The sequence below is a fragment of the Dama dama genome, chromosome 22 (genome assembly GCF_033118175.1).
Source record: "Dama dama isolate Ldn47 chromosome 22, ASM3311817v1, whole genome shotgun sequence".
Taxonomy (NCBI): domain Eukaryota; kingdom Metazoa; phylum Chordata; class Mammalia; order Artiodactyla; family Cervidae; genus Dama; species Dama dama.
In genome coordinates this window covers 45468944-45492186 of record NC_083702.1, presented here as the reverse complement: position 1 = coordinate 45492186, position 23243 = coordinate 45468944, and the positions used below count along the sequence as shown (strand labels likewise).

General features: G+C 49.8%; 1 protein-coding gene across 2 annotated transcripts; it reads right to left on the bottom strand.

Annotated features, from left to right (window-relative positions):
• Positions 1 to 7073: 7073 nt before the first annotated feature.
• On the bottom strand, positions 7074 to 22592 carry MB (myoglobin). 2 transcript variants are annotated; one of them, XM_061124160.1, is made up of 5 exons: positions 22546 to 22592; positions 19194 to 19260; positions 17739 to 17841; positions 12100 to 12322; positions 7074 to 7749 (listed from the first exon to the last, which is right to left on the bottom strand). In XM_061124160.1, the coding sequence occupies exons 3-5, from the start codon at positions 17831 to 17833 to the stop codon at positions 7603 to 7605; spliced, it is 465 nt and encodes a 154-aa protein (XP_060980143.1). In that variant the 5' UTR covers positions 17834 to 17841; positions 19194 to 19260; positions 22546 to 22592; the 3' UTR covers positions 7074 to 7602. The 2 variants fall into 2 exon arrangements, with proteins under 2 accessions (XP_060980143.1, XP_060980142.1); XM_061124159.1 differs by lacking the exons at positions 19194 to 19260; positions 22546 to 22592 and having other exon boundaries at positions 17739 to 17883.
• Positions 22593 to 23243: the final 651 nt, after the last annotated feature.

Here is a 23243-nt window from a genome sequence, read left to right as displayed (position 1 = left end):
GTTCATTCTTGCTTGTGTCTGTTGACAGGGAGCGCACTTTTCCCCAAGCAGCCTGTTCCATTTTCAGAAACTCTAACCTGCTGGGATGGTACAAAAAGTATGAACATGGGATCTCTACAGAATCTCTGGCTCTCAGACTTGGATGAAGACCATCTTTCAGTTATTTGTCCATTTTTCGCTCTCCTTCTCTTCTTCCTAAAGAGGAAGACAATTTTTAAAATTACTCGAGAGAAGCTAATTTTATGTATATAATAAAGTCATGGAGATGGAGAGAAAGATGAGAAAAAGTTGTGTTGGCAAGGAGTTTTAAGAAGAGAGGTGCCCAGACTTCCCTGGTGGTCCAGTCGTTGGGACGTCACCCTCTAATGCAGGGGGTGTGGGTTTGATACTTGGTCAGGAAGCTAAGATCCCAAGTGTCTCAGTACCAAAAAACCAAAACAGAAGCAATATTGTAACAAATTTCATATAAGACTTTAAAAGTAGTCCACACCACAAAAAAAAAAAAAAGAAAAATGAGGAGGAGGGGAAGAAGTAGTGATGTGGCCTATGTTTTGGGGGATCTTTTAAGGCCCTTCAAGAAACTCAAGAATGGAATTTCTCCTTAATTATTTTTTGTTGTTGAATGGTCTCATTTAAACACGACATTACTCTGAGACTGAGCTACATGAGCCTCCAAGTTTATCAGGGTTACAACCAGTTACTGGTAGATTCATCTGTGCTCAGATACTGGTTTCTCTTTGGTGTTGTGACCTTTACTTGTGTGAATGCGCAATCATGTTGATGAGCATCTAGTTTAGAACCTGCAGTTTCTGAAGTTTATTATCTAACTGTGCTGTAACTCTGATGAATATTTTCCCCTACAGCTCCCGCCCCAGCCTCCTATACTACTGGAATATCAGAACAGTTGGCCCCATAGCAGAGGCCTCAGGATCAGTGATTGTCAGCGCTATCGGGTGATATTCTTTCTTTATAACAAATATTTGGTAACAACTCCCTTATTATCCTAAAATGAACCTCATTGATAATATAATCTACCATATCCATAATTTTAAAAATTTAATGTCATGTCCTAGCTATGATATGTATAAAGATAAAAAGAAAGTTTTTTAATGATCAAATAAAATGCTTTTCAATATTTAAATGCTGGGGCCTGATGGCACCAGAGGACATGTGGAGCAATTCAGTGTTAGCACCTATTCATAGACTCACCACCTATGCAACACTTTCCAGCGAAAGTTTGTTGGATGGGGGACGGCATAGTTAGGACAGGCCAGGCTATGCTGCAGTGACAAACACTCTTTAATCTTCTCCCAACACCTCCAGGGGATTTCTCACTCACATTTCATGTTCAGTGTGGTCGGGAGGGGCTCTGCTCGTCCTTGAGACCCAGCTACACCACAAGCACCCCATCTAGACCAGCATGATCACCGCCGCCTTGACTGCTGCCGAGAAAACTCCTTAGTTCGTAAAACCTCCACCGGCAGTGACGCACACCTCCTCACATTTCATTGGCCACACAAGCATTGTGGCCGTACTACCTTGAAATACCCTACCATGTGCCTGAAAGAGGGGACGTCAGATTCTGCCCTAGAATCCATAATCCACAGTAATGGCCACAGACACCAGAATCCCGTGGTGGCCCTGCCGTGAGGGGTGTCATTTTTCTGAAATGGAGAAAAGACTTGAAAAGTTCCCGATAATAATTTTTTCCCCCCAATTTACACAGTAGCTGTATTCCTGGAACATTCTATGTATTTTTAAACAATTCAAAGATAGCGTATGTATAAGAAAAATTTATAAGTTCTAGAGTAAGGGTCCAGAACACAGGATAAACCTTCTCTGTGTGTTTTTTCCTGCACATTCCAAAATACCCAGCACGCCTCCCGCTCCCCTCCCCCCATCAAATGTCAATATTGGTGGAGCAGGAATCACTCCACCAATAGCCAAATGCCACCACAGGGGACAATACAAGTCCCACTGAGAGCCCCTCCTCTAGGCTAGTGATTGGGGCAAACCATTTGCAACAGGATACCCTTATTTGGTTTACTTCTAACAAAATATCATCAGACTCTAAATATTACTTGGCTGAAAGTCCTACTGCTCTAGCTGAGGCAGGGGTGACCATTCTGCAGAACCCCTGCTCTGCCATACCCACTCCTTCCCATACCTGTCAGAAGACCCTGAGTTCCCAGTGCTCAAAACCTGTGCTTGGACTTCCCTGATGGCTCAGCGGTAAAGAATTCACCTGTCCACAGAGGAGATACGGGTTCAATCCCTGATCCAGGAAGATCCCACATGCTGCAGAGCAGCTAAGCCCATGCACCACAACTATTGAGCCTTCACTCTAGGGCCTGGGAGCCACAGCTACTGAGCCCGCGTGCTGCAGCTACTGAAGCTCACACCTCTAGAAGCTGTGCTTCACAGTAAGAGAAGCCGCCGCAATGAGAAGCCCTTGCACTGCAGTGAAGAGTAGCCCCTGCTCATAGCAACTGGAGAAACTCCATGTAAAGCATCAAAGACCTAGGGCAGTCATAAATAAATAAATATTAAAAAAAAAAAAAAAACTGGATCTCCAAATAACCCTGTTTCATCATTCACTAGACACACAAGCTCACCTCCCGTCTGTGATGAGTGGGGGGTCACCCCGCCCTCTGAGGGTTTTGAATTGGATAATTCACGGGAAGACTTTTGATGAGGTGGTTGAACTCTGCATTCGCCACAATGAAGGGAAAGGCCAGCAACTAGAACATGAAGCATTCTGTACCTGGGACACGAGATACTCGCTTTCCTTTGGTGAGTGGAAGTATTTCCAGCAAAGATCCTGGTCTTCTAAATGTGGTAACACAGGTTCAATATTTTTCACTTTCTGTGGGAAATGTCAGCACAGAAAGAGTTTCATATCTGTGGGTAGTATATATGTATACTTATGTGGTTGGACCAAGGCAACAGAATTGATGTGCAGAGGTGAAGTTTTTGTGGCTACTTTTTTTCTTTAAAGATGCACCTTTCACTTGCTTGGGGGCAAAAAATGAAGCTTGTGTGTGTGTGTCTGTGAGAGAGAGAGAGAGAGGGAGGGTGCAGAGTGAAAAAGAAAATGCGAGATATAATTTAAATTATGGATTACAAGGCAAATGTGTGTGTGATATCTGGTAGACTTTATGAAGCCTGGCCTGTCATTTGTTTGGGCATCACCTGATACCTCCAGCTCTGCTCAGTTAAAGGTTTGCCAAGTCAAGCGCTCAAATGAGTCATTGCATACACAGCCCTTCACGGTTTATCGCTTAGACTTTCTCAGATCTTACCCAAGCCCTGATTTCTTTCATGTCCTCTCCAGCGTCTCAGCCTGTCTCCACCCCCAAAAGCCACAGTCCTGGCCAGAGACATTAGAGCCGGATTTTAGAGTCCAAAGAGGTCACCTCAGCTGTCCCAGGGGCCTGAGTCCCGTGGATTTCAGAGCAGCAGGTAAAAGGTCAAGGCTGGACCTCACAGCGTAGGGGTTAGACAGATGTTCACACACTCAGACTCACACATAGAGCTGCCCACACTTCTGGCATCCTCACAGAACCACACACACACACACAGAACTCAACCTCAGGAACCAGATATTCAGAATCAGGCTCCACTGATGCTGTCTGAGTCATCTAATGTTTCAAATGTTCAAAAATAAAAAGAAATATATAAATGGGACTTTCCTGGTGGTCCAGCAGTTAACACTCCTTGCTTCCACTGCAGAGGGCACGGGTTCAGTTCCCGGACTGGGAACTAAGATCCCACATGCCATGGATAAATAAACAAATAGAATGTTCTACAGTTGAGAACATGCCTGCATGTCCAAGAAAGAAACAAGGGCAGCTTCATTCCCATCTTCAATTCACACCATTTGAACTGCCATAATAGAGTGGGAGCTGGGCCAGGGGATAGGTACACAAAATGAGCAAAGCTGAGGGGATCCCCACCTTCTGTGTCTGACTGAGGAAACATAAAAAGTCAAAGGGGACAATCAAAACAGGGGGAAAAAACCCATAATCATAAATTGTAATAAAGATGTCCACTTCTGGAAAGATGGCAGACTAGATGGGGATGAAATACACACTCCTAATACCTCAATAATTCTGGATAAAAGAACATTTGAGAAATTGAAAAAAAAAAAAAAAGGTATAACTGCACAAAAAGATAAGGAAAATTCTTCTCAGGATGAGAAATAGCCATGAAATGGAAACTAGGAAAGAGTCATGGAGGAGGGTGTGAGCCAAGTGAGAAACATTTCATGGAGATTCCAGAAGGCGATGATAGAGTATATTCAGGAAAGGTGACACTGAAGAGGTATTTTATATATAAATATACATAACGTATGTATGATTGGCCAACAAATAATCCGCCATCTCTATGACTCGTCCCCAGGACTGGACCAGCCCAATCTCCCCAGACTCTTCAAGGCTCAGCCTTCCCATATCCATACTTAGGGAAGAGCCCTAAGCCCATAAGCTTCCGGAAGATGGGGCCAGGCCTGTGGGCTTCACCAGGGCACTCTGGAGTGAGCCCAGGACCTGGCATGATGTAGCCCTCAATTGATACATGTCTGATGAATGCATTTTTCTGCTGCCCTCAAAGCCTAGCACAGATTCTTTCCTCTTTGCTTCCACTCCACAGAAGGTGGAGACCATGTTTGCCTTGTTTGAAGCTGGGACCCTTAGTCCCAAACCTGGGGCCTGGTCCATAATATTTGCTCAAGAAATATGCGTTAGGTTAATGCAGAATACGTCCCATTGCAGGATCACATTTAAAAAGTATTAGCCTGCATTTCCCCCTGAAACTTCCTGTCCTCCTTTGCTCTTTCCTTTTGAGACAGCCAGGTGTTTCTGTGCCCAAGCCTCGGGGAAAGGCTTGACAGCTGAAAGCAAGAAAATCATGTCCCTCGCCTAGATTTGCAGATTCAAAAGCTCAGGCCTGAGAGGACCAGAAAGAACACACAGAAAGGGGAAAAAGATTGGAGGAAATCATGAGGCATCCGTGCTGTCCAGGTTGGAAAATCGTTTTCTGAACCATCAGTGGGAAAGGAGTTGATAGGAAAGAATAAGTTTGCGATTGGTGGAGGTTACCAAAGAAAGTGGTTGTGTCTGTGCTGGAGGCCACTGCAGGCTCACAGAGCACCCTTATGTGAACGAGGACGAGGCATCCTTTCCCAGTGCACAGTTTAGCAACGAGAGCACAGACTGGGTCCAGCTTTATTAGTCCCCTGGTCAGGCACTCTTGTGCAGTGTACACCCTGTACAACTGTACCGGACAGCCAGGCATAAGCCTTGCTAGTCCCTGCAGAAGGTAAGAAAGCTCAGGCCCGTGGGGTCTGAACAGAGGAAACTTCTGCCTCATACCCCAGGCGAAGAGCACTTGGGGTGGGCGTGGGCGTCCCTGGAAAGAAGTGGCACCAGGCAAAGGGAGCCTTGGGCGGCCTCAGAATTTCCTTAAGTGCCTGATGGGGACAATAACTCAAGACCAGGTGGAGTGCAGCACCCCTGAGGATACTACTGGGGATCGATGACAGTAGTGACCAGATCGCCACCTCCCTGCCCATATACACCACAGCCCGGCACATGTAAGCTTCTTGGAATTAATTAGTCAAAATCCCAGGGACATTTGGGTTGGGGGGGAGTGGAAAAGGGGGGTTTCTTAAAGAGATTGAGGTTAAGTATTTGCCATCCAGCCACACTGAGGATTCCAAACAAAAATTTGAGTTGTAGGAAAAAAAGGAAGTTGCCTTTTTTGCACATCAAAGGTATAAACTGAGCTTTTCTTACCTGCTGAGCTCCACAAATATTTGTTATGTGAATACTGAAGGTGTGTGACAAATACCTGGTACTTCTCTGCGAGCCTGAATTTTATTCAGCCCTCATTTTATCATCAGAACACCCTGACAATTGCTTGAGGACAGGGACCAAATTATTCCTCTTTAAATCCCGCATACATATCCTACACAGAAGTATTCTTCGCTTGGGCCATCAGTGGAGTTACTATATAAATGCATGGAATTTTTCTCCAGGCTCCAAGATCCCCCTTCCGCTGTTTTCCCCTCCACTCATCTCTCAACGTATCAGATTGCGTAAGAATTCCCAAAGCCTGAGGCAGAGCAAGAGGACTTTAACTCTGCCCTCTGCTGCTGCAGCAGGGCAGGATGAATGAGCGCGTTAGGATTTAAGACATGTCTATTTCTGAAGATAGGCTCTGGTCGGCTCCATGGCTGTGAAACCTGGCATAGTCTGAGATTTGGGGCAGGGAGGTTGGGCTCATCACAGGGGTCTGACTGCCCGAGGGCAGGGGGCACCAGGTTGCCTGTCCTGGGAGCCCCTGAAGATGTATGGGGCGGAGGACTCAGGGCTTCCCACAGATGGCACCCTGAGTCTTGAATGCTCTTCAAGCCCCTCTCAGTTTGGGTACCTGCGATGATCCAGGCCCCTTTCTGCAGCCTGCTCCAGCCTGCTACCTGGCTGCTGCGGCCACAGGCCAAAGTTTTATTCCAGTTCGCTGCAGCGAAACATACACATTCCACCCATGCGCTTGCTCAGCCTTTGTAGACATGGACTGTGTCTCTTGGCCTGTGTTGGTAAGTTGTTCTCCACGCTTCTGCCCTTTCTCTGTGGCCAGAAGGTCAGCCCTGCCACCGGCTGGCCGCCTAGCTGTCTCCTCAGCTGAAGTCCCTGCCAGCTTCCAGGCCGCACTTTAAACTGAGTTCTGCCACGTACTAGTGTCCTTGAGCATATTTCCTAAGTTGTGGTAACCATGACGACCATCTTCCCCTGAGTCTGCATCTTCCCTGGGCCCCCACTGCGCTAGGGCATTGGTCCCCAGGGATCCGTCTCATGGGAGACGACTTTTCCATGGACGGACATGAAGGGTGGAGGTGGGGGACGGGGGGATGGTTTCGGGATGACTCAAGTGCATTGCTTTTATTGTGCATTTTATTTCTATTGTTATTACATCAGCTCCACCTCAGATCATCAGTTATTAGATCCCAGACGTTAGGGACCCCTGCTCCAAGGGATGAAAAACACCAGACAGAGACTGTGACGTGAGAAATCTTTTATTAAACCGGGTGTCACTCCCCAACCTGAGAAGGAACACTTATGTTGCAGACACCAAGCCTTCACGCCTCCCTAGGGCTGGGTGTAGCTGTCCTACCCGGCCCACACCTCCTTCTCAGGGCAAGCCGACACTCAGCTGTCTTCAAGGGGCTAGGTGATGGGGTCAGAGAATTAGGCTGGAGTTTAGGTTGACAGCTTGGATTGGGGATTTAAAGTGAGTGTAAAGGTGTGGGTCAGTTTAGAGGTTGGTAGGAATTGGGTTGGCATTAAGGTGAAAGGAAAGTTGAGTTACCCAAACTCAGCCAGCCACAGTCAAGCTTCTCCTGGGTTCCCAAGTTGATGACCCTCCACTGAAAGCCTGGCCCCCAGGCCCCTCCCAAGGCTCCCCCCACCCCAACCCATCCACCTCTTCCACCCACCTCTCCTAAACGAAGCACACACTCAGAAGCAAACCCTATAACTACTTGGGATTCAGTCCCCGCCCCCGCTGCCCAGGTGGGTGGGGTGAGGGGCACGGGGGTGGGGCTTAGCCTTGGAAGCCCAGCACCTTGTACTGGGCGGCCATGTCGTTCCGGAACAGTTCCAGGGCCTTGCTCATGGCGCCCTGGGCGTCAGCACCGAAGTCTGAAGGATGCTTGGCATGTAGAACATGGATGATGGCGTCTGAGATGAACTGCAGGGACAGGAGCAGAGGGGTGCTGGTCACCGGCAGGACAAGCCAGGGGCCAGATAGGAATCAACCCCAGCCCCAGCTTTGCTTTATTGCAGGGCCATTTACTGAGCACTTACTATATATCAGGCGCACTTAATATATATCAGGCACACTTCTGAGTGGCCTCCATGGATTAACTCCTTTAATCCCCACAACCCATGAGACAAGTACAGATGGGATAATAAAGGCCCATCTTAATACAGAGGAGGAAAGATCAGGCCTTGGGCTTGTGGTCACAGTCCATGGCTTGATGGGTTGGCTACCCTCGACCCCAACCAGGGGCTTCCCAGGTGGCTCAGAGTAAAGAATCCACCTGCAATGCTGGAGACGCAGGAGACATGGGTTCAATCACTGGGTTGGGAAAATCCCCTGGAGGAGAGCATGGCAACCCACTCCAGGATTCTTGCTTGGAGAATCCCGAGGACAGAGATGGGCTACAGTCCCTAGGGTCACAGAATTGGACATGACTGAAGCAACTTAGCATGCACACACACTACCCACCTCTGCTATGTTCAGGATGCTCAGTGCTGTCAGACTCTGAAACACCATGGACAGCAGCACGCAAGGCTTCCCTGTCCTTCACTATCTCCCTGCATGTGCTCAAACTCATGTCCATTGAGTCAGTGATGCCATCCAACCATCTCATCCTCTGCTGCCCCCTTCTCCTGCCCTCAATCTTTCCCAGCATCAGGATCTTTTCCCGTGAATTGGCTCTCCATATCAGATAGCCAAGGTATTGGAGGTTCAGCTCAGGATGAGGACCCAACCTGTTACATGGTTTTAATCCAGGATTTTGCAATCAGAAAGTCTAGAAACTACTTCCATGTGTGTGAATTTAATTTTTGCATTTAATGGCTTAGGATGGTGATCTCTTTCAGTAGCCTTTTGGAGGGATGGTGGGGGGAAGGTGGTCAGAAGGAGATCTTATTTTCTGTGCCAAGCACAGAGCTGGTACTCAGAAGCATTGGTGGAAGGGAAGGAGAAAAAGGAAGAGGAAAGGGACCAGTCCTGTGCTCGGGCCCAAGACGGATAATATGTTACAGCAGCCTCACCATCACCATTGGCTCTACCATCCACATTGTCATGCCCAGAAAGATGGGCACAAACATCTCCACAGCACAGGGCTGCTTTAAGGGACTGAGAAACCTTATACAGTAAGAAGCTACTTGCTTTTTCAACGGTTCAGAAAGATTTGATGCCAGTTTCAGCCGTGGCCTGTGGACAACGGGTGTCATTTTACAGAGGCCCAGACTGAGGTCATGTTGCAAGTGGATGGGAGAGCTGGAATCTGCACCCAGGGGACTGTGGACAAACAACAGCCAGAGCCAGGGAGACAGAGGCCAGCACTGGTGGGTTTGTTCATATTCTCTGGCATCCGGGGTACAAGTGGCCAAAAGCTGATGCGTGGGGGTGAGGGGAGCACGTGCAGGGCAGCCTCAGAAGCACAAATGTCAACACCTAGTAAACCCTGCTTGGCTCAGAAGCCGGGACAGTGCCACAAACACCTACTGCCTGGCATCGAATGGGACATGTGTTTAATTCCCTTTTAATGTCATAAACGTAACAAAGCCAAGTAAGGAGATGAGCTGACCTAGCGAGAACTTGGAGACCCAGGTTCCAGGCCCAGTTCCACCCTGACCTCCACGGATGACCTCACGTGTAAGACAGGGATCCTGACCCCATTGGGTCCCTCAATTCAGCCTTTCCTGAGTCAACTTCTGAGTCACTAATACTTAGAAAATTGTGGGCTGGGGCAGCTAGAAGACTGAGAAAGGACTTTAGCACCCAGCACCCTCTGGGGTCCCCTTGCTCATGGGTGAGAAAGAGCAGTATCTCATGAAGAACACAGACAAAGATTCCACAGTGAGGGGAACAGCAGACACGGGGCGCTGTCTTAATTTTTTGCAGTAGCTCAGACGGTAAAGCTTCTGCCTGCAATGTGGGAGACCTGGGTTTGATCCATGGGTCAGGAAGATCCTCTGGAGAAGGAAATGGCAACCCACTCCAGTACTCTTGCCTGGAAAATTCCATGGATGGAGAAGCCTGATGGGTACAGTCCATGGGGTCTCAAAAAATTGGACACGACTGAGGGACTTCACTTCTACTTTCTTTTCAAACTTGTTTTAAGTAGACCAGGTTCTAGTCTGCTAGCTGGTAGTCCTATTCCTAGACTTTCTCTCTAAGCCTGTCTGCTCATCCCCAGAGACGGGCTCCATCATTCAAGCTGGGTTGTGAGCCCCCCGCCTGTCACTGGGGTTCAGATGTGGAAGAAGCCAGGGTCTGACCTTGAGGAGCTCCTGTCCCAGGCAGGAGACAGCTGGGTAAAGAGATAAATTACAATACAGCCGGCAGGCGCCACGGCAGGGCTGGAATAAATGCCTTTGCCAGGGAGAGCTGACAGGTGGAGCAGCTGACTGCCTCGTGGGCCAGAACTGACGAGGTGGCTTCTGAGCTGGGCCTTGGAGAATGAACAGGGATTTGCCGAGAGAAGATGGGGAGGTGAAACCACCACTTGTGCAGAATCCCAGGGGCAGGAACTGTTCCTCACGTCTGTGATGCTGAGATGGGCAGACAGAATTGTTTGTGTGTTATGTGGGAGAGCAGATGGGGCTTCCCCAGTGGCTCAGAGGGTAAAGAATCTGCTTACAGTGCAGGAGACCTGGGTTCGAGATCCCCTGGAGGAGGGCATGGCAACCCACTCCAGTATTCTTGCCTGGAGAATTCCATAGACAGAGGAGGCTGGACTGACAGGCTACAGTCCAGAGGGTCACAAAGAGTCAAACACGACTGAGCAACTAACAGTTTCATAGTAACAGGAGAGCAGTTAGGGGAGCTGGATGGTGAGGTTGAAGATGATGGTGATGGTAATTGTTCATGGGAGACGTTGTACCATGAGGAATTAAGAGCGTGAATTGCAGAGTACCATAGATCAGACTGGCTTATAAGCTGTGTGACCGGGGGCAAGCTACTCAACCTCTATGAGCCTTCAGTTTCCACATCAGTAAAATGGGGATGGGAAGAGTACCTGCCTGGGGAAGAGAATGCTATTTACCTGCCCAATGGCCATTTTCACCTTCTTCCTTGTAAGAGAACACTAGTTTGTGTTTGGAATGGCAATAGACTACATTTCCCAGCTTTCCACACAGATAGACGTGATCTCATGACTAACTTCTGGACAATGAGATATAAATAACATTTTTGGGTGAGATGCCTGGGGTTTCTCAAAAGAGAGCCTTTGTCTCTTCCTCCTGCTCTCTGTTTGGAATATGGACCAGAAGGCTGGAGCTCCAGCAGCTATCTTGGACCACGAGTCAACTTTGAGGATAAACACCATATGTATCCAAGGATGGCAACACAGAAAAAGCCTGCATCCCCAGTACCCATGGGCTCCCACACCAGCTCTGGGCTCCTGACCTCTGGACTTCTTTTGTGACAGAAAAAGACAACACTGAATGCAGTTTCTAAGCTCATGGGGGTAATCGTGAAAGTTCCATGCAGTGACCCAGGCAAACTGCTTCTCATAGCCCATCCTAACCAGAAATTATCATGACTAACCTTATCTTCACGGCTGTACCAAACTGCCTGCAGCCCCCATTCTCAGGGGTGATAGCCACAGGGCCCTTTATCCCCCAGTTCCCTAGTTTTCCTTCTTGCCACATCCCTCCTCCCACTGGGTCTAGACACAAGACTAGAAACTCAGACTCTCCCCCGCCCACCCAAATTCTCAGTCCATCACAGGAGATTCAAGCCAATTGCTTCTGCCTCGGACACCTGAGGCGCCGTCTCTTCATCCGTAAAGATGCTAGAACTAATAATTCCCACCCGGAATTAAGCCCCAGCTACTGAACTGCTGCCACATAAGTCCTGTATATGTCCGACATGCAGGGGCAGGGAGACTAGGAGCTGGGTTTCTGGAGGAATAGAGACCTAGTCTGAATCCTGGTTCTGCTCTGTGGTGCCTCTGTGACCAGGGGCAAGCTACTTAACCTCTCTGTGCCTCAGTTTCCTCATCTGCTGGGCGGGTGTGATAATGGTGCCTACCCGTGGGCAGAATGCAAACTGTGTACTTCACAGCTACCTCTCCCTTGGTAACAAGATACTCATTTGGGGGAAAAATATATTTACTCTCAATGACCCAGGAGGAAGGCCAAGTGGGGAGCAGCCCACTTTACAGGTGAGAAAACTGGGGGGATAAAGAGCAACAACATAGGTCACCCAGCAAGTTATTACTGAGCTGGGACTTGAACCCGAATCTCATGTCTTCGAGGCCGCCCCTTCCATCCTCCCAGCCACCCAGGCCCCGCCACTCACCTCCAGGTACTTGACCGGGATCTTGTGCTTGTTGGCGTGTGACTCGGCCAGGTGCTTCACCTCCGCCTCGTGGTGACCCTTCTTCTTCAGGATGCCCCCCAGGGCCGTGAGCACGGTGTTACCATGCTTCTTCAGGTCCTCGGAGGCCTTCATCTCAGCCTCTGTCTTCAGGTGCTTGAACTTGTCAAATTTCTCCAGGGTCTCGGGATGCCCTGTGAAGAGCCTGGGTTGGGTGGGGGGGGGGGGTGCAAGGAGGGCTTGAGTTAGACCCAGGGGTCAAGAGGTGGCCAGACTCAAGTTCAAGTCCACACCCTCCCAGTTGCTAGCTGTGTGACTTTGTGCAATTCACTTCACCTCTCTGTGCCTCAGTCTCCCCATCCAAGGAAGAGGGATAACGAGTCCTCCCTATAGAAGTGTGAGGATTAAATCGAAAGAGATGGTATACGCTGAGGACCACACAGGAAGTGTCCTATAAATGTCCTATTACTATTTTTAGCATCATCATCTGCTTCATTGTTACTGTGAAAGGCTGGAAGGAAAAACATCTGCATGGTACCTGGCCTCACCCCCGTTTGCTCTAAGTTGTTGGGAGCCGAGATGCCTAGATGGTGTCACAGTGGAGCAGGGAGGAGCACGGGGGCTAAAGGATTTGTGGAGCATGTGCTGTGTGCCAGGCCCGTGCTAGGCTCTGCACTTGCACTTCCCCTTGGGGATGTATTATCCCCATTTTACAGATAAGGGAACAGAGGCTAAGGAGTATGAGGTCCTAGCTCAATATCACATAGCCGGGGTGCAGACGAGCCAAAGTGAAATCAGGTCTGAGTGACTCAAAATATAGTCCATGCAGGGGACCATCTCTGCAGCTTCCTGCTCGAGGATCATCCTTTGGCTGCTTAAATACTTCCGGCTCTAGGAGGCTCACTATTCCCTGTGACAGCTTTTCTAGTCCGAACAGCTCTCAGGCTCAGAAAGCTCTTGCTTATTTTGCTCTGCCTCCCTGTTCTTCCCAGGCCCCTCACAGTACTGATGGTGAGACTCTCTGGTGGGAGCCGTCTGCCAAAGACCAGGTCCCCACTCCTGCCAGGGACCCAGTGAGCTGGCCGCAGTGATCAGAGGAGTCACCTGTTGCCTTGGACTTCAGTCTTTCATTCTGCAGAAAGGTGGGGATGGGTTCAAGGGAGTCGTACCTGCCACGGAGAGGATGGAGAGATTTTCCCCATTTCACTCACGGGCAAAGGGAGGACTGCAGAGGTAGGTGACTTGTCCAGGGTCACGTGTCTGGTCAGTAGCAGAGCCCAGACACGAACCCACACCGATGGTTCCATAACTCATGCTCTCTCTTTTGTGTTGCACCCAGAAACCTCTGCCGGAGTGACCCTATCTGCTGGGCTTTCCCTCCTCTTGTCTGATGGCTTCAGATCCTTGAAAGCTTCCTCTTTGGTGGTTTCCTGGCTCTGGAACACCCTTAAACCTAACTGTGGACACACTCCAGTGTGCACAAGTATCTCACGGCACATACCCATAATCGCACGCGTGCTCACGCGCACACACACACACACATAAACAGGGCATAGCCACAGACAGGGAGCGCCCCCTTCCCCCAGGGGCGCATCCCTCCTGCTTTCCCAGAGCACCCAGCTGCCCAAAGCCACGCTCAATGTCACTGCCTCACCTGGGGCCCGGCCAAGCCTTCTACCTCACTGACAGCTCATCTCCAGCACCTTTCACCCCAGGGTCCCTGAGCTCCTGACTATTATTATCTGGCGACAATGATCCTTGAACTCCTGCCTGACAGATGCAAGACCCAGAACCCACAGGTGAAGGTCGGGACACTGGAGGGAGACTCTCTGGGGAAGAAGAGGACCGAGGACCTGGGACCCAAGGCCGCCAGGGATCTGAGACATCTTGGGAGTCCCCTGGATGTCTGGGGAAGAGATTAAACACTGAGAATTATGAAAGCTGAGTTCTGGCCCCAGTTCTGCCTCTGCTGTGCTCTGTGATATTGAAAAAGTCACTCAGATCCTCTGGGTCTTGGATCAACTATCTGTAAACCAAAAGGTTGATTTCTCAGCTTCCAAGTTCTAAGGCTTGACCCCTCCAACCCGGACCTCACCCTACACTCTTAGCACTTGTCAGCCAGAGAGGGAGTCCCAGATTTACTTTAACAGCGCAGAAAAACCTGGCTCCTGAATGCCCAGCAGATCTTCCTTCCTACAGCTGCCTCCCTCTACTGCCCCCAAGGCCGGCAACTGGGAGTCCCTGGGAAGCCACAGAAGGCCCTACCTGGGTACTTGTGACAGTGGCAGCTCAGAAAATGAGCAGATGGAAGGCCCTCACCCTGTAGGAATGGTGGGTGGGTGGGGCTTTTCCTCCAGTGTTTCAGAAGCACGCACTTGCCTTGCGCTTTCATCTTCAATCCTATTGTCAACCTGCCTAGTTTATTACAGGTCAGTGGGAAAGGAGGCCAGTTCCCAGCTGCACTCTGAGCTGAGACCCAACCAGACACCCACATGAAAGACGGAAGATGCTTCCAGGCCTGCATAAATTCTTCTCTGCTCTAGAACCGAAGAACCAGATGAGGATGGGAACGCATCTCTAGTGTGCAAAGACTGTGGGACGATGTGGCATAGGGTTCAAGAGTGGGTGTGCTGATCCAGGCTGCTGGATTTGAACTCCAGCTTTGGGACTTCATGCAAGTCACTTAACCTCTCTGTTAAATGTGGGGATCATAATAACGTCTACATCATGAGGTTATCATGAGGCTGAAATGAGTTAATATACATGAAGCACTTAAGACAGGGTCTAGCAATCAGTGTGTAATATAATACATATATGCTGTCCTCATCAAAATCTCTAGGACATTATCACCATCACCATCATCACCAGCTCCATCGTCACCATCATCTCCTCCGTCATCATCTGCATCATCCTCACCATCTCCACTATTATCATCCTCACCACCATCATGTCATCACTAGGACTGGGAATCTTGGGTTCTGTCTGTAGCTGCCATTGGTTGACTGGGACTCTTGAGCCAAGTTTCTTCCCGGTGACATGAGACATACTGGCCACCAGCGGTGACTTCCCAATTTTTCGTGGCCTCGAAATCCTTTGTTCAAGTGCAAAAGCAAATAAAGCAGAAAAGATCTGGGGAAAAGAAGGAAAGGCAGGGGCCCAAAGCCCTCTTCAGCTGCCTTCGCCCTCCTAAAAACCCCGCTTCCTGGAGCCAGACTTTGCAACTGACCTTCTAGCTATTATGTTCTAGGGCATGATGATCATGTACTTGCAGTGAAGCCCTCAGCATTTTATTAACCGACCGAATAGAATTTGCTCTCTGTCATAACCAGAGGAGTGGGAGAAATGACCTTTTCAAGAAGAGTAAGAAAGCCCTGGTTAGGCATCTGGAACAGAATCACAAGGTCATTTCTCACAGGGCACCCTGGGAGTCAGCATCCCCTTCTCCCTGCCCCTGGCCCCCAAACACCAAGAGGGCAGAAGCTGTCGGTATGGTTTCTGCATGTCTTCAGCTTAAGACGTGATGGGGCATCAGGCTCTCTGGGGCCTGCCAGGGGTCAGCAGTCTCCAGCATCACATTCTTGCCCCTGGCTCCTGGCCCCTGGCAGTTTTCTCTGATCCACCCTGGGAAGGGAGGAGCTGTTTCTCCCATGATACAATATCCCCAAGTCTCCTTCCAGACCTCCAAGTCACTGACTTAGGACTGAGAGCCCCCAGGTCATCTGGGAAAGACTTCTGTTTGGCAAACTGGTCTCCCACCCAGCAACCCTGCCTCCTCTCCAAAAGCAAGGCAGGATCAAGGACTCAAAGAATGCCAAGGCATGAGGGTGGGCAGGGATCTCAGAGACCATGAAAGGCAATCCCTCCACTCAACAAATAGGGAATGGGACCCAGAGAGGATTGGTGACTTGTCCAAGGTCACACAGCCAAGGGAGAGCTGAGGAGTTGATGTCTACTTTGGAGAGTCTTCTGTCCAATCAAATGGGGCCTGTTGCAGTGCCAGGAGCCAACTGACAGAGATGTAAGAGGAAAAAGACACAAAGGAAAACCCCAAGATGCCAGTTAGATTCAACAGGGGACTTGACCATCCTTTCTCATGTGTTTTTGGCATGGGCCACTAAGGACTGAAACTCCAGATAATAGAGCTTATAGCTTATGTCTGGGTCATTCTCCCAGACATGGGAGCTGGAAATGGGTGAAGCCTGAGGGAGGCTGAAAGGGTGTCTAAATGGGAGAGGAAAACCTGCTCTGACTCGTAAAGAAGGAGAAATTCATCTATAAAGTGTGAACGACAATCTATTCACTCATGGCAACCGGGGCCCACCTCCTCCCAGGTGCAGAAATGTCGATGTACGCTTTGACTCATGCTGCCCAGAGCATGAGAAAGGGCCAGGAGGAGAGGGGAGTCTATCACCACTTGGGGAGGAAGGCAATGGAACATGAGGTTCTATTTCTGAACCACAAGCCATCCTCTGCTTACAAAACTCAGAATTTTGTGGCGGGGGGCAGGGGGTTGTTTGTTTATTCAGGAGTCCCTTGCTAAAAAAGGCAAGATGTGCTTGGAGATTATTCTGAGCTTTCAAAAGACATACCCAACATCAAAAGTCAAGAATAGGGACTTCTGTGGTGGCGCAATGGATAAGAATCTGCCGGCCAATGCAGGAGACATGGGTTGGATCCCTGGTCTGGAAAGATCCCATGTACCACGGAGCAACGAAGCCCATGCACCACAAGTAGTGAGCCCGTGCTCTAGACCTAAAGCCCCAACTACGGCACCGGCATTCCTGCACCCAGAGCCTGTGTTCCCCAACAGAAGAAACCATTGCAATGAGAAGCCCATGCATGGCAATGAAGAGTAGCCCCTGCTCACCACAACTAGAGAAAGCAACAAAGACCCAACACAGCTAAAATAAGAATAATAATTACTATTATTATTATTATACTTTAAAGGGCCCAATCCTAAGCTTCATCTCTAAGAGTTACTGACACCTTTTGGAACTCACTCTATGCCAGGAGTTATGCTGGGCCCCTTAGATGCAGCATCTTATTTAATTCTTACTTCTACTGTATAATGTAGACATTAGGATTCCCCCCCCCCCCATTTTATAGGAGAAGAAACTGAGGCTCAGAGAAGTTGTGTGCTTTCCTAAAGGTCACACAACAGCTCGGTGGCAGAGCCAGGTGTAGAACTACATATCTCATCTTGAAGGCCGTGTCGTAATCCTTGACATTTTACAGACTTTAATGAACTTGTGACTCTGGGGTCATCCTTCCCTTCTTAGGTCCTTTGTGTCCTCATCCATTAAGTGAGGTGAGAAAGACCTCTCAGACCTTTCTTGTTAATTCTTGCTATAATTTTAGGATTCCTCCTGGTGGGCGCTAAGCATCAAGGATTTGATCATCAAAGCTCCTCCCAGCTGCTAGCACAGGTGTGAAATGGATTTGCTTTCCTGAGTCCAACCTCTGACACATAAAAGCAAAGGAGAACCAAACAGGAGGTTTAACAAAGTTAATTAACACAGCAGCCAACTGGTCAACCCCGGGGCAAATGTTCCACCTTGCAGGCAAACATTCTTGACCTTGAGGAAGGAGGTGACGGGGGCAGTGGGATCTCTTCCTTTTACCTGATGAGGACCTCCTGCCCATGGCCTGCGACATCAGCCTCCACCTTCCCCCAGGCATTCAGCACCAACTGCCATTCCCCGTCGCTGAGCCCCATGGCGCAGTCTGAAGAAGAGAAAAACAAGGGCGGACTGACTGGGTGTCCTGTCTCCGACAGCTGGGGTTTGAGGCTGCCTGGCCCCAAAGGGATTTTATACCTTCCCAAATGTTTGACAGGGATCACTTGACAGCTCGTTCACTCTCTCTCTCCACCCGCCACCACCCCCCTGTCTCATGTAGGGGTCTAATCTTTTCCTTTCTCTAGCCCTCACATGGAAGCTATTTTGAGGCAGGTGCCATTGTGGGGAGGTAGGCCAACTCAGGTCACGGGTGTGGTGGTGGTGGGGTTGTGTTTGCGGAAAGAGTGGGGAGGAGGTTGGGCCACTGTCTGGGCTCTCAGAGGCCAACAGAAAGGGCACGGCTAAGGCCGATGCCAGTGGCCTGAAACCCAACTCCCCCTGCTGTCAGCCGTCCCAAGAGGAGACCCATCATGTTTGTAAGCCAGGGCAGCAGCACCCTGGCTTGGCCCTGGGACTCTCCTGGCCTTAGCGGTCTCTTTGCCCACCTTCTAGAAGCCCACTTTGCCAGAATGCCCCTCACTCTTCAGAGTGGTGGGAAGGAACCTTGATGGTTTCCTGCTTATAACTGGGTGAACCCAGGCACATCCATAGCCTCTTGGAGCCTGCATTTTCCCGCTCCATCCAGAAAGCTCAAATATTGCTCAGATATTTCCCTCTGAAAAATTTTTCTTCCTATACCCGCTCAAGGCACAATTAACTGCCTGCCCTTTCCATTTATTCATATGTGTTCCTGTCACACTGCTTACCTCATTGCATCATATTTCTTTGTATCCATGCTGGCTCCTCCATTAGTACCCTAGCACCCAATATTCAGAGACTTTGCCAGGTGCCAGGCTCTATTCTAATCACTTTATATGTGGTAACTCATTTAGTCTCCCAACAGCCCTATATGATAAATATGTACATTACCCCCCTCTCGTGGAGGGGAAGTTAAGGAGATGTGCCACGGTCACACAGATAGTTGATGGAAGAGTTGGGTTTTGAGCCAGGAAGTCAGGCCCCTGGATCCATGCTCCCAAACACTTTACTTTGGTTATCATGTGCAGGAGCTTTGTTTCCTTCATCTTTGTGTTTCTTGGGTCTTGCACAGTGCTGTATACCAAGTTGAACTGAATAAATGTTCACTGAATTAAAAAGGTGGATGGCCTTCCCAGGAAGGCAAGAGAATGATCAACCTTTATTTTTCATTCATCCATCTTCCCATCCATCCATCATCCATTCATCCACCCATCAACCCCTCTATCCACTCACCCACCGTCCATCCATCTGTCCATCATCCATCCATCCATCTATCCATCATTCCACCATCCATCCAACAAACAGTTATAAGGTACCTACTGTGTGTCAGAAACTGCTACATGCTGAGGACACAAACCAGATAAAACACTTCCTGGTGTTCAGTCTCCTAGGGGAGAGAGATAAGTAAGAGGAATAACATTACAGTTCAGTTTACATAGCGCTATGATCAGGGTCTACACAGAACTTTGCAGTTTACAAAGTGCCTCCTTGGGCAGGATTAATCTAGTCTTCCCAATGCCCCGGCAAGTTAGAAAGCATCATCCCATTTTATATTTGTGGACCATGAGACTCAGCAAGGGTAAACATCAGGTGTCCTGGCCACCCTGGGACTGTATTAGACCTGTCAGTTGTGACTGCCCTACATACACAGCTCTTTCTAAAGATAACTGCCCTGCCCCAGCCCCCGAGGTCATGTCCTCTCCCAAATCCCATGGCTAGTCACAGCTGATTGAACCTAGGTTGGGACCTAATTAGAGGCAGCCAATGGCGTGGCTCTGTCAAATAGCCAGTGTCCATTAACTATACCAATCAGATCGCCTCTTTAAAATATGAACAGGGATGATTGATAAGAATTGGCTAGGTGGTAGGAAATGCTAGGTGAAAGGGTTCCATGGCTAGCACCAAGTAAGACCCCCAAACTCAGAGCTTCCCCAGACCAACCTTTGGTCTCCCTTCTGATTCTGGTAAAGCCTGCTCCCATTTCAATTCGAGGATGGCCATCACACTTCCTGTGTGACCTCTTGTGTATCACTGAGTGATCCCTATTTAGATATTGAGTCAGCAGACTCCTAACAACCAAAGAGACCAGAAGCACATAGGCCCCTTCTGGACAATGTGCTCCTGAAACCACGCATGAGGTTCCATGTTAACCCAGGACACTGAGCTGGTATATCTCCAGCCGTCATTCAGCTTTCACAGTGAAAGTTTCGGTTGTAAAATGAGTAACTAAGGGACTACCCTGGTGGTCAGGTGGTAAAGAATCTGCCTTCCAATGTTGGGGACGTGGGTTCGATCCCTGGTCAAGGAACTAAAAGCCCATGTGCCCACTAAGCCCAAGCGCTGCCACTAGACAGCCTGCACATTGCGACTGCTGAGCCCATGCAGGCTGCAGCCAGAGCCTGGGGGCCACACAAGGGAAGCCCACGCACCGCAACACAGACCCAGCTGAGCATTTGTTCATTTGTCCATTCCCCATCCTGCTACTGAGGGCCGACTCTGTGCCAGGCTCAGGATCAAAGAGAAAGGCCACTCTGAGAGAGTTTGCTGAGGTCTCAGCTCCTAGGTCTGGCTCCTTGCTGGAGGGTGAGCCCATCAGTATGGGAGGGAAGTGCAGAAGCAGCAACCAGCTGCCCCCAGTCTGGATCAACCCCTGGGGCCCACTGGGGACACCCTTGAAAGAATCAGCATCACTGGTTCCGATTTAAATCCCCTGCCCCCTTGAGAACCTCAGCCCATCCCTGAGGGGCTGGCAGAGCGGGGCTCATTGTTATCCCATGTGGCTGTTCAGAAACAAAGGCTTGGAGACCTTGTGCACCCACCCGAAGCTGGTAAGCGGCAGAGCTGGAACCAACAGCCCAATCCACAGCCCTTGTCCCATCTCCAGCCTTCGGAGTTCTCCGAGGACGGCCTGAGTACTTAAAATCTCATCAACTTGTTACCAGCACTAAAGTGTTTAATATGAAGCTGTCACCCCCTTGGCAGGCACCCTCATTAACTGGCAAGTTCATGGAAACCCATGGCTTTGAAGTTGATGAACCTTTTAAGTTTTACCTTTTAAGTTAATAGGAGGGACCAACATCTGTTTGTACTTACACATCTCTACAACAGAACTGGCGGTACCTAGCAGTTGCTATGGCTACCTGCAGCCGCCAGCTTTGTTTGGGGGCTATAATTATCCCTGTGACAGCCTTCTAATAGCCGGGGCAGGGAAACTGGAAAGGCACAGAATAGGAAAGTCAGGCTGCCTCTGCGTGCAAAGTTTTCTGCAGCCTTACACGCTCATGTACACACACACACACAGAGGTGAGTTAGTCTGACACCCAGTGGGGCAGAACTAGATCCCACCGAGGAAGACCTGCCTCTTCCTCTTCTTCCCTTTCATATCATGGAATCCTTTGAATGTGAAAATCTGAAATTTGTAGAATCATCCTCAAATCTTCAAATTCTGGGCACTTGAGATCCTAGAGTTACAGTTCTAGAGGGCCAGAGTCTTCAACTTTCACCACTCTGGAAATTTGGGTTCTACATTCCAGAGTCAGAAAGCTAAAGAGAAATCTAGAATCATAGGGACATAGGATCTTGAAACTTACAGAGGCCTAGATGGTATCAAAGTTCCCACTAAATCAGCAGTCCCCAACCTTCTTGACACCAGGGACTGGTTTTGTGGAAGACAATTTTTCCATGGACCAGGGATGGGGGGATGCTTTGGGGATAATTCAAGCGCATTACATTCATTGTGCAATTTATTTCTATTGTTATTACATCAGCTCCACCTCAGATCATTGGGCATTAGATCCCAGAGGTTGGGGGATCCCTGCACTAAATGCAGGAATTTTCCCTACAGATCATAATCTGCTTGAATACTTCTAGGAGCAGTGAACTCACTTTCTAAAAACCAAAGTATGCCTTATGTCAAGCTCACTCCCTTGTCCTGGCTCTCTGATGCTCTTTGGGAATGTAGAGAACCAGCTGAGAGAAGTTTCAGGCTCACTTAAGATTTTTCTTGTCCAGACTGCACATTCCCAAGGCTTTTTAACTGAATGCCCTCCACTGGCAAGGTAAGCCAGGAGCCTGTCTAGTCAAAAAAGGCCGTTCTCCTCCTTGCTCCCCGTGACTCCCACCTCTCCTCACTTACATACTCAGAACTCTCTAGCAAGGGGCTTCCAGCTCCCCCTGCACAAGTTTGAGGCCCAGGTGACTGTGCACCAAGCTCTCTCTTTCAAAGGTGACCTGGGAATTCATGAGCCCTTGTGCAGCTAAAAACTCACATCCCGCCCCAGTGAATCTGGGGGAGGGAAGAGGTGTTACACCTTTAAGACTCCACCGTGGGGAACCAAAGATGGCAAGAAAGAACATTTTGGATCTTCAGAATTGTAGGTCCCCTCAACCTTGGCCACCCCCCCTTCCTCCTCCACCTCCTCCTCCCGGAAGCCGTCCCTTTGGAGGCCAGCCCAGGCAGCGCTTCCCACCCACTCCCAGCTCAGCTTGCTCCTTCCTGGCAGAGTCTGCCTCCCGGACCAGCGCCAGACGAGACTCAGAGCAGGGCTGGGGCCTGGAGGATCTGCTGAGGTCATGCATGAGGTTGAGGGCCCCCCCAAAGCTGAGGAACCCCCCACCCCCAGACCTCCAGGGGCCCGCCCTCCTCCCAACCCCCAGCAGCCCTTGCACTGACCACGTCTCCCCTTCTGCCCAGCTGTCCTTCTGGAGCCTTCAGCCAAGCGGGCTGGGGGCGGGGAGAGGTGTCTTATAGCAGCTGGGGAGAGGCACAGGGAACTAAAAATATAGTTTATATGGCAAGGCTCCTCCCTCCTCTCCCTGGAGGCCCAGAGGGGCTTATTGGAGGAGGGCTGGCAGGGACACCAGAGCCCAATATCCCAGTGGACAGGTGTAGCCCAGGGACACCTGCCTTCCCCCCGCCTTCACCCTACACCCCCAGCCTCTGAGGCTTAGAGTCACCCCGCAGCCCCTCCTCCTATCTGTCATCTGCAGGAGTCCCGCACCACCCCCGTGCTGCTCCTCCCTCATCAGCTAGCCCTTCCTCCGTCCTGGTGGGTCTCACAGAAGTGGCTCCCCCTCCAAGAATCCCCCCTCCCCATGCCACCCCTTTCCCAGCAGGTATGCCCTCTTCCTCCCCACCTTGGGCTCCAACGTGGATACAGCCTTCTCGGCTCTCTCTGCTTTGGAGCGCAGCCCCCCATTTCTACCTTGTGAGCTTCTTCACAGGTAGGGATGTAAAAGCCACAGACACGCCGCCCTTAAGACCCCTCCCAGTAGCCCTTTCCAGTAGACGCTTAAGAAAAAGAAATGGAAGCAGAGTTGCTTTCCAGCATTTCAGGATAGACCCTTTTATAAGCCCCACTCTTCACAAGG